Here is an 11,863-nt window from a genome sequence, read left to right as displayed (position 1 = left end):
AGAAAACTAAGCACTTTGAGAACTATATAAAAATATTATTACATCTGGGAGGTCTTTTCCATTGGATATGTGAAAAGCTGAAATCTGTAAATGCAGACATTTAGAAGTCCATCACTGGAGATGGTAAAAGGTGAGGCCCAATGTCAATATACTTTTTTTTTCACAAAAGCATTACAGTTAAGGATATTGGTGTTGCTTGTTATTGCTGTTCATTTCAACAACATCTTCAAGCAACTTCAAACATCAAAGTCTGGGGCTGGCCTGCATGCAAGGTTTCAACAGGAAATATATGATGATTATTATTACACTGTACAAAATGAAATACTGCTGTCTGACACACCAAGCAACACAGAACAGACTGGGCCAAACAAGATAAAATATTCAGTTTTAATCAAGACTTCATGTTTCTCATCTATAAATACACAAAAACAATATAAATATTATACATAAATATATACAGTACATGTATATATAAATAAGACATACACAGATATCTATGTGCATATATATTTATTGATCTGTGTATATCTCCACATCACAGTTACAGTAGTGCAGCACATTCACAGTTCACAACCTCTACAGTTTCATTCTACTCACAGGCAGGAGATCACATCATTTTAAGAAAAACTATATACTTTTCAAAAAGGTTTTTGGTGGTGAAATAGTTCTGGTTATGTCCATGCCTGCTGTGGATGGTTTGTGCAGATCAGTAAAAAGCTGGTAAGTCCTGCATGTATGGAGTAGCAGACTGGTAACTGTCTGCACAATTCTGTCCAGTGGCCAAGAAGGTACAGGTCCATGCATTTCATTTCAGTCCCATCATTTCATTATTTCATTTCAGTCTTCATTAATGCTCCATAAATCCCCTACCACCTCCAACAAATGCACCATTCCATTTTTCTTTTCCCATAATAAAATAAAACCACTACTGTACACCACATAAGTTAAAGTACACCAAAAAAGGAACCTGAAATATCCTTTAGTATTTTTTGCTTCCTTAATTTTGTAAAATTGTATTGCTGCCAACACGTGACTGATCATAAGTGTCCACAGGAGGGTCTCAGAGTGTCAGCTTTTTCCGCATTTTTTTCTTCTTCTTTGAGTTTGTAATACCATCAGATCCAGTGCTGTATTTCAGTGCAATGATCTTAGATCACAGAGAGGCATTTACTGAGAGGCCAGGCTTGTCTTCACCGAGAGAGAAGGGGGATCCTGCACCTCAGTCCAACAGGTTTTCTTGATCTTTTAAATTAAATTTTAATTTAACTTAGTTTTAATAACTATAATAATCTCTTAACTACAACTTAATACCTGTGGAGAGAAGTTCACAACTGGGCTGTGGCTCTGGAGAGGGCAACAGCAACAGCAGTGATCTCCAGACGAGCTCAAGCTCCCATTGCAGGCTGTGGGCTGTGTAGGGGCCTCAAGCCAGCAGCAAAAGGCTTTCTAAACCAAAATAAATAAACCAGAACAGTTATTAGTTCAGGTAGAGTGTGTTAATAAAACCTAGTACACTACCTTAAGAGTTTATGGTTTAATATATTTAGACGTATTTGACCTTTACCTAGTCCTCGCCAATAGTACATAAAACCTTATTTGACATATAACACACAAAAGTCTACTTTTGCATTATTTATTTTTAAAAAATCAGCCAGCATTCAATATCTGTGTGTGAAAAAATGTTAGTTCAACTATCTCAATTAAGAAGTATGTAGAATCAGGTGCAACAAGAAGATGTGCAAATGATTACCTGATCATCAGGAAACTTTGTCAGTTTGGTCCACTCGGGTTTGTGGTAACACATCATGTCCAGATCAAAAGAAACTTGTTACAGTCTCTGAGAAAATTATTGCTTCTTACCAGTTTGGCTACTAGCCATTTCCAACCTTTTCCAAGCCCTTTGTTCTATGGTAAGAAAGATAAGACAAATGTAAATAATTCAAGTCTGTTACCAATCTACCAAGTAGTGCCAGTCCTACCAAATCCTCTCCAAAATCTGACTATATTAAGTTCTTAGATGCTTCAAAGAACCCCGGGGCTACACACAGGGATCTACAGGCCTCTCTTGCAATGTTGAATGTCAGAGTTCATGAGGCTACAATCAGGAAAAGACTGAATAAGAAATAATAACTGCTTTCATGTAAGGATATCCATGAGGAAGCCCCTGTTTTTCAAGAAGAACACCATAAGTCTGCAAAACAGCACTTGAATGAAAAACAAGACTTATGGAACAATGTGTTCTGTACAGATGAGTCAGAAGTGGAGTTGTTTGGCCATCATACAGAATGTCATGTTTGGTGAAAACCAAACACTGTCTCTGACCAGAAGAACCCCATACCAACCATCAAGCATGGTGGTGCTGGGGAGGTGGTTTGGCCCTTCTTTGCTGCCTCAAGACTGGATGCCTTGCTATCGTTGAGTCTAGAATGAATACTACACTACACCAGAGTATCCGAGAGGAAAATGTCTGATAGATAAAGCTAAACTGAAAATGAATCATGCAAAAAGACAATGATTTCAAACACACAAATCTAAATGAATTTCTCTGAAGAAATTCAGGATTTTGGAATGGTCAAATTGCAGTGTAGACATAAGCCTTACAGAGATGTTGTGGCAGAATCTAAAGAGAGCTGTGCATACAAGAAAGCCCTTGAACATCACAGAGCTGAAGTAGTTCTGTAAGAGTGGGACAGAATTCCTTCCAGGTAATGTGAGAGACCGATCAACTCTGAAAAGGAGAAAAATGTATTTAAAGTTATTGATGCAAGACATGCCACAAGTTACTAAATCCAGGGGTGAACTTATTTTTTCACACAAAGATATTGAATGTTAGCTGATTTTTTTTTACAATAATGACAAAAGAGATTTTTTATTTGTCAAATAAAACTGGTTTGATATAATTTTGGGATTTGGTGTAAATTATTATTTTATTATTTTAAACCCTAAAATCGTAAAGTACAGCACTTTTCCACAATAATTAAAGTAACTGAGAAGTGTGTTCTAGTAACAACCAGAAGTACCTGTAGATCTTCATTACAAGAACTGGAGAAACCTAATCTAAAAGCAGATCATCTGGCAGTATTTGTAATTGTTCATTCATTCGGTCACTCGCTGAGCCTCATTGTTTCTCCTTCTGTTTTCTGCTTATTTTCTAATTTTCTCCCACTCCATATTATTATTCTTCTATTTTAGTAATATCGCTTAGTTACATCCTGTACTATTCATGCCTACTGCAGGGAAACTGCATTATTTTGTTTAATCTAGATTGGACTACTGTAATGACCTTCTGCAATTTCCCTCACGGGATCAATAAAGTATATATCTTCTAGCTTGGGCATTAAAAACACTTTGAATCGGTGACCACACTGGAGCCCAGAAGGGAGGCTTGAAGAAGTGATTTTTCACTTGTGGCCAGCTCTCACTGGACAAAGGACAACTGTCCTGACATAATGGAGAATCACCACAAAATATAACTCTTAACTGTGCAAGGGAGATATACAGTACATATGGAGGACAGCAATACAACTGCGGAATACTCATTGGTTTACTTGATAGCTTGATATCTAACAGAGTTTAACATGCAGAGGTCCTTTTTAAAGTCATTATGTGTTTGTTTAATTTACAAGTAGTCAATAAAATAATAGCATCTCTGGCTTGTAGAAATTAACGTTAACCTAATGGGGCAGTCTAGAGTAGTCCAAGCATCTTCTGGCACACAGAGTTCACTGTATTTTTAAGAGAAGTACACCAGGATCATGCTAATTATGACTGTAAGAACAGGCCAATGATTCATCATTTTAATTTTTTCATTTTCTCATTTGAAAGAGTGCAGGTACTTCTGGAAGACATTTTAAATATTTAAATATTATACTTAATTAAAAAATCATTATTTAAAAAATAAAAAATATCTTATGGTTGATCATGTAGATTCACTAGAATTGTTGCTGGATTTAAACGTGATGAATACAAAAGGGTACAGCTTATGTTTACTGCCTCTTACAACTGGTTGTAAGCCTTCATGTCTGTCTCACTAACTCCTTCCCTCCATCTAACTTGCTTACTCCCAGGCTTTCCCCTCTATTTCCCCCTGCCCTCCCTCGGGAACTCGGATCTCTCTCACTCTCTCACAGCCTCTGTTAGGCAGCGGTCAGTGGCATCACTGCACTCCAGCCTGACCTTGCGCCCTTTCCGTGGTTCCACCCAGGAATTGTGTATGACAGTGCCGCTGGGAGCTGGGTCCACCTGCAGCAATGAGACCACCCTCTTCTTCACTTTACTCTTCAGCACTTTGCGTAGCTTCTGGCGTGTAAAGGCATACAACAGAGGATGGAAGATGGTGGTGCCGTATGCCATGGCCAGGAAGCAGATCCGAAGCCTGACCAGCCAATCGCTAGGACCCATGCACAGGATCAGCACATTCACCACAGAGATTGGCGCCCAGCAACCCAGGAAGGTGGAGATGATAATGAGTGACATCTTGAAGACTCTTCTCTGCCGCTCGCGGCGATCCCTGTGCCGTCTCACGGCACGGCGCAGGGCGATGATGGCTGACACAGAGGCCTGGACACCCATGGCAGCGGCTGCTGCTGCTGCTGCCCCTCCTTCCCCCATCCCCAGTCCCAGCCCCAGCCCAACCCCCTCTCCGTCGGCAGCAGCAGCAGCAGCCAGATGGGTTTGTGGCTGGGCCACGGTGGGTGTCAGGGGTGGTGGCTGGGGGGAGGTAGGGGTTGGGGAAGGCGTGGGTATGAGAGGTGGCTGAGAGAGCCGCTTTGTCTCACTGGACAGCCCACCGCCCCCCCCTCCTCCTCCCACCCCCTTCCTTCTCTTCCTCCTCCTGCCCTTTCCAGTGCAGCCTGAGCCCTTGCGGCGCTGGCTCCTCTTGAAGTGCGAACCAATACGAATGTTGAGGGCCTGCAGGATCTTTGAGTAAGTGACTAGCATGACTACTACAGCTGCAAAGAAGATGGGCACCTGGATTAGCAGGTGGTAATACATGCCCAGTTCAGTGTGGTAGCCTTGGCCACCAACACACAGCAGTGTTCGGTTCCGCCAGGTGGAGGCATGGTCTGTCGCACGCCCCCCGAAGAACTCCACCTCAAAGAAGGGAATGAAAAAGACCACCAGTGAAATACCCCAAACCCCAGTCAGCAGCATGGCGGCACGGCTTGGGGTCAGTATGCGGTTGGCCGGGCGCACAGATATGTCATATCGATCCATGCTGATGACCAGGACGTTGACAGCAGTGGCGATGCTGGTGAAGGTGACACAAGCCTCATGAAAGCAGCAGACCAGAGCAATGTCTCTCTCCAGAGGGATCAAGATGATAACGATAGTGAGCGGCACACACACCACACACACAATGATGTCAAGCACGTGGAGGTTCACGGTCACCATGTTGCTGACTGAGTCCACCAGGTTGGATTGCACACAATACAGAACCAGGACTGTCAGGTTGCTGCTGAATCCCAGCACCAGCTCCAACATCAAGAAGCTGGTGAGAGACACCTGGAAGCTGACAGGATAGGGGAGGTACCAGCCCGTGTTTGGCCCACTGGTACCATCCGTTGTCTCCAGGAGCTCGTTGTAGCTGTCTGTTTCCATGGCTGTAACCCTGGTGCTTCCTGAAACATAGCAACAGCTACCAATGTTCTTCCGCCAGCACCTTCAGCCTCCAGCTGCAGAGCCAAAATCACAAGTGATTGGACTGTCACCCAGCACACCTGAGTGCCTCAGTTCCCCTCCTATTGTAAAAAAAGACAAACACAAGAGGAAAAGGGAGAGATGAAAGAAAGAGAAAGTTCTTAATCTGCAAGAATGTTAAGATTCATCATATCCGTGTGTCACATTAATGACTACATTTAATCCTTTCTCCTTAACTCACTGAGCTGGGTTTTTCTGTCAAGTGAAGATCTTGTCCCAGTGCCTGTTTCGGATCCCAACAAATGTGCAGAGTTGATTTGGTAATAAAACCGATTTTATTTCCAAATCAACTCTGCACTGAATCAACAGATCAAGATTTTGTCTTTCATGTAGACATTGTTAAACTGTCACGATCGCTACTCCCCCTCTTAAGGGCACTCCAGCCCTTCCTCGTTTTCCCCCATTGTTTACACCTGTTCCTTTGCCCAGCCCCTCTTAGTTCCACCTTTAAAGCCAGACGCAGGCGTTTGCCCGAGGCTTCTCATTGAATCCCGTTTCATGAGAGCCCGGGGTCCTGCCATGTCTGGCTCCGTCATGGTTTTAGTTTCCTGTTCCTGATTCCCTGTCCCGCCGGTTCCGACCCGGTTCGTGTTTTTAGTTCCTTTGGATGGATCCCCTGGTCTTGGACTCTGCCTCCTGTATTGGATTTCCCCTTTGGATATACCCTTGGATTGTTTGCCTTGGATTCACTCCCCCTGGACACCTGCACTCATCGGACACGCCCCCCGTCTCCAGACCCTTCTCCTGGATGACTGTTTTTCCCTATTGTATCCTTACAATTCCGGATCGTGTCGTCCGCATAGGGCCCGGAAAGAACTGATCGTTACATAAACACTGTAATTTCAAAATCAGTAATATAGGTTCTGGCCCATTGCTCTTTCTATACAACTGACAAACTAGTAACACTGGAAACTTGTTAACACTAGTGAAACTAGTTAAAATTGCAGATGATACTAAACCAGGGAAGTGGGAAGCAAAAGTAGCAGCAGGGTAGGAAATTGGAAAATTGATTTGAATATGAAGTGTAAATGAAGTAAGGATGCTACACATGAAAACCATCTGGGTGTTCATGTAAATTCCTCTACTCCCCCAACAATACACAGGGGGAACCTATAGGATGCTAAATATAAACGTATTTAAACCCAGGGATGCAATGCTCAGGTTTTACAAAGACCCCATTGAGAATACCACATTCCATTATAGTCACCAGAGCAAAAAAGGGTTCTACACCCTTAGAAAGAGTTCATAGAACAGCAACTGGAAGGATTGCTGGTCTCAAGGGAATGACATATAAACGCTGGTTAAAGAGCTTCAATATTCATGTTTTGAAAAAGGAGACTGGGAGATTTAATTAAAGTTTATAAAAATGTTAACCAAGGGGACTATTTCAAGTTCAGTTGTGAAACAAAGAGATTCTTGGAAACCTAAATTTAATTTAGGAAGAGGAAGGGTGTCTGGGACAGGTTTTCTAACTAAGGCCCAAACTCTGGGCTCCTTCAAGAAGTCTGAACAAATGTTAAGAATTACTTACCTGCTCAACTTTTTTTTTTTTTTTTGTTAACAACTACCAGGTTAACAAGATTATTTCTTGTTGGCAACTTTTATAATGTTCTTATTTGTGAATTAAAAGTCTGACAGGAGAGATTCTATTTAGTACCGACCACATGCTGAGGCCTGTATCCAGGCATCACCAGCCCAAGCCTGGCCTGTGGCACTGCATGTACTTGGGGCAAAGGCTTGGGGGGTTGTGACGAGAAACTGGCACTAACTCTGCCGTAAGTACCTGTGGATCTCAGTGTCTGAAACACAAATGATTCAGACAGGAAAGGGAGCCAGAAAATACAAAACATCATTCACCCTGTTATACTGCAGGTACAGTAGTGAGCCAAGCTGATAAACAATTGACAATCCAAGGTCAAAAGAGTACAAAGTGGGAAAAATCACCCAAAATTCCACTTGAAAAAAAAAATGACTGAGCTGCTCTCCAGAACCGAGTTGCATTCTTTCAAGTGTTCGAAATAAGTTGCTTTATATTGCTGCAATGTTTAAACACTGAGTTTCATGAGTGCTTTCTTCATCATGGTTGTGGATTTATACTGTCTGTCTACATATTGCAGCTGCTCAGCTAGATGCTCAGCTAGAAGCAGTGGTTATGTAAATCAAATAATTATTTGGTTTTCTAATTAATTTTGTAACAAAAACATTTATTTTCCTTGCAATTGTTAAACAAGAGGTAGGACAGGGGCCCAGTGACAATGACTGCAGTTTAAAAGACTGGGACCATTCCATTGGGACTCCTGTCTTCAATTAAATTATTCACTGAAACCACCTAACTGATCCTGGTGGGTTTAATAAATGTCTGGTAAAATGTACACATAGTGTAAGAATCATTACATTTAATAACCCATTTATTTGGATTGAGGAACTAATTTTTGAAGATGTATGGCAAAGACAAGTCTACTCTGGCTGGCACACATAGAAATACAAACCAACACAGAAACACACATTTGCTCAGTTACTCATTAGAACAAAAAATACACAAAGGAAGACAAAATAATTCAACAGTGCTTGAGATGTCCATCTGCTTATGAAACGCATTGGTAGATGAAAGAAAAAACGTTATGAATACAGTATACTGTCTCCCAGGGGCCTTGTTAACATCGCCACCGAGGGAAGACTGTACTAATACCATCTGTTACCCCTGGGAACAAATGGCTTTTCAGGAACTCAGGTTCTCTCAAGAGCAGTTTAGACATTATCTGCATCTTCCTCATAACCTAATTTCTCTGTAGTTACAGCCTTCTGTTATGCTACAGAGAAACACTTCTTAGCCGTCTGCAGGTTCTGCTGTTAACATTCTGCTAACCGTATTGCTACCACGATGTTGACAGTGGCAATAGTAACAATTTCCGAAGAAACAACATATCCTATGAATTTTTAATGTGTTTTTTTACCACTGTTGCTGCTCTCGTGCAAAATTGTATCTCCCAGTGAAATAGTAGTAAATCACTTTTTCACAGCATGGCAAAGTTTAAGCATGGTGGAAGCATGGTAATTCTTGGAAAGCTTGTTAAAGTTCTACATCAGTCTACCATGGTCTTGGAATGTACCATGAACTTAAAATATTTTCAGAAACATTTACAACCTACAATTGAAAGCTTATTGCTCAAAGTATTACTTTAGCAGATTCAGAGCATTTCAAGGTTTTTTCAAGTGGGAAAAGATTCAACAGTGATTCAACAGAAAAAAGAGATAAGGACATTAAATAATGATATAAATAACACCAACGGTTTCTCCCACTTTGAGCAATACTGCAGGATATCTTGTTCAGTTTTATAACCACGTTTTCTAGAGAGCTAGAGAAATTAAAATGTTAGTGCTCAGACTGCACAACATCATTATCCTGTTGTCTGGGTTTCCAGTTTGCACACCAAGCAACACCAGGTTTGAGTGGTCTTCATATGAGTCAGGATGTCCTTAGTTTACCACTGAATGCTGATGTTTTCATCTTGTCTGACATCAATGAGAAATAGTTCAATTAGGTAGCTGTGTTAGCAAGCGTAGGCTGCAAAGGAACAAGTAAAGGTTTATTCCATGCTAAAAAGAGAAGAAAAGAAATACAACGTTCCAGCCGTGGAGCCTTCTTCGAGTGTGAGGAAGGCTCCACAGCCGAAATGTTGTTTCCTTCTCTTTTCAGCATGGAATAAACTTTACTTGTTCCTTATCAATGAGAAGTGTTTGTGAGAAGCATCTGTCCTCCAGTATGTAATAACTCTTCTTTAAGACAAAAGAATGTAGCAGTGTCATTAGTTTGTAATCTAAATTAGAAGGGTCATAAAAAGAAAAATAGAGAATGATTCTAACTTACAAAAGCTTCATGATGAGATATGATGAGGGAATCATTTAAATATTAATCTACGCAAGTAGTACAATGGGCCAAGTAGCTCCTGTAAATTGTAACCAGGCTGATGATCTAATGGCAAATATTCTGGCCACAAATCACCAGTTCAATTAAGCAAATTATTTATATTGCCTAAATAGGAACTGAAGCAACAATCGAAGCTAGAAGACATTGATCCTTAAGATCTCAGAAAGATCTGGACCTTAATGGCTGAACCTAATAAGTTATTAAACTGCAAGGATGGGCGTAGACTTCGCACCCAGAGTATTCGTACACACTACTAATAATCTGTCATTGGTACAGGAATAAGATCCTGCCTCCTGCTCACTGAAATCTCCAGTTTGTCTTTACCACTTGTGGGTCCGAGCCTGGCTGCTCCCAGGTGGACTCTCTGAGGATAGAGTAGGGCTGATGGTTGTTTCAGGCAGTGCCTGAGTCAGAGTATTATTGACTTACTGTCAAGAATAAAGTGTTTTCACTCAGTCAGCAGAAACTATATGAGGAAGGAGGCAAAGGTGAAAAAGAGAGAAAGAAGAATTATGGAGCAGACAAGGGAGAGGGGATGGGTAACATCTATATTTTGTATGCATGAAAGGAGCAGTCATTGCAATGAAAGTTAAATAATTCAAAGTTAATTAGCTGACCTTCTCAATGCTGTGCAAAATTAAACATTGTCCACTATATTCCCATTGAAACCACCATCATCCCAGCAATAGCAGGTTTCCCATATTCTCTCCCAGTATCAGAGTCCCCGTTCTCAGGAGCTGATGTAGGGTCCCCAAGACAAAGCCCCTCTGACAACAGAATCTGCCATCTGTCTCTATTTCTCCCCGCTGGCAGTGGGAGCACAGCCTGTCCTCTCTGGGTAGTCAGGTCTGCCTGTGTCGCACAATTTTTATGGCCAGGCTGTGGTCACTGAGCCTGTACTTCTTCAGGGTCTGTTTCTTTTTGCTGTTTCTTATCTTGGTCAAATATTCAGATAGCATGTATTGTCTGTTTAGGATTCTGTAGCATTCCAGTTTATGTTGTCTTTGTGTGTATGTGTCCCAGTGTGTGAGATATTGCTGTTTGATCTGTTCTGTGATGTGGTTGAGTCTGAGTTGTGGTGCTCTAGCAGTGCTGTCCTGATGCTGGTTAGTGTCGGTGTGGCTAGGGTCAGTGAGCCTCAGGACCAGCTGGCTCAGGAGGCTCTGTTTAGGGCTCAACTCTTGGCTCAGCAGGTGGTGGTAGGAATTTTGGTCGTTGTTTTTTAGGTGTCTCTTTTTACTATGTCTCTCACTGACATAGTGAGGCCAAATTAGTAGAGCAGTGCATCTCAGTGACACTACTGCATTCTCACCGGTGTCTCTGGAAACAGCACTGCGGTCTGTCTGATCTGCTTCTTCCTTTCCTGCTGTGGTCTCAGCCAGGGCGTAGTTCTGCAATAAGGAATGAGAAAGGGATCCATTTTTTCATTGTACGCAATGTTAAGCATTTGTCAGAAAGTAAAATAAATCCCTCCCTATCTAATAAAAAATTCCACCTATTCCAAATATGAAAAATGTACCACCAGAAGAAAATAGAAATCTGAAGAAAATTTTTCAGATTAGCAGTTTCTACCTTTTCATCAAGCTATTCCACTTAAAAGAGGAGAAGGGCGTTAAGCGCAAAAGAACTGAAAGTTAATTATTCAGTTCTTTTGCGCTTAACGTCCTTCTCCTCTTTTGACAGTGAATCAATATTTTTATTTTTTTAATTAAAAACTTTTGAGTAACAAAAAAATGAAAACAATTAGTATACGTTTCCACGTTCAATGATGCACACTGTGCAAACCAGAAAAGGAAAAGGCTGTTAATTGTGAAGCACAGAGATCCAAAAGACGGGGACAGCGACTCCACGAGTCCATTCAGAGACCGAGTGTTGAGTAAGCATGAGCAGGGAGGTACGAGACTACGAGAGCATAGATATCGATTATAGAGTAGCAATAAAAATGCACACAGCCAAGTTGGGCCTCTCGCAGCCAGTCTCATGTGGTCAATTTAGCATTTTTCAATTGCCAACCATGTTTGTTTTATTATTATCATATTTCTTGGAATTACATTTTTTGTGTGCAGTTCAATTTCCTATGTGCGCTTATTTCATAACCTGTATGTGCACGCACACGCGCACAGCTTAGAGGGAACATTGCAGGGGTCTCAGTTCTGCTCCTGGAGTGCCTGTCCTGAAGGTTTTAGAAGTGTCTTCAATTGACAAGTCAGTGGATTTACATTCACTGAATCGAAA

General features: G+C 41.4%; 1 protein-coding gene across 2 annotated transcripts in view; it reads right to left on the bottom strand.

The window, feature by feature from the left end:
- Nucleotides 1-386: 386 nt before the first annotated feature.
- Nucleotides 387-11,863, bottom strand: part of gpr22l (G protein-coupled receptor 22l) — a 34,837-nt gene continuing 23,360 nt past the window's right edge. The window contains exons 2-4 of one of the 2 annotated variants that reach the window (XR_001478462.2): nt 10,941-11,019; nt 1,751-5,741; nt 387-1,446 (exon numbers count right to left, since the gene is read on the bottom strand). Coding sequence is in view for 1 of the 2 variants with exons in the window: in XM_015348041.2 (XP_015203527.1) it covers nt 4,117-5,601 (1,485 nt within the window). In the remaining variant the exon portion in view is untranslated. Of the gene's footprint in view, nt 5,742-10,940; nt 11,020-11,863 lie in introns of both variants that reach the window. The other variant, XM_015348041.2, reaches the window with a different exon arrangement.

Source organism: Lepisosteus oculatus, chromosome 4 (assembly GCF_040954835.1).
Source record: "Lepisosteus oculatus isolate fLepOcu1 chromosome 4, fLepOcu1.hap2, whole genome shotgun sequence".
In the NCBI taxonomy this organism is placed as follows: domain Eukaryota; kingdom Metazoa; phylum Chordata; class Actinopteri; order Semionotiformes; family Lepisosteidae; genus Lepisosteus; species Lepisosteus oculatus.
This window is presented reverse-complemented; position numbering and strand designations above follow the sequence as displayed.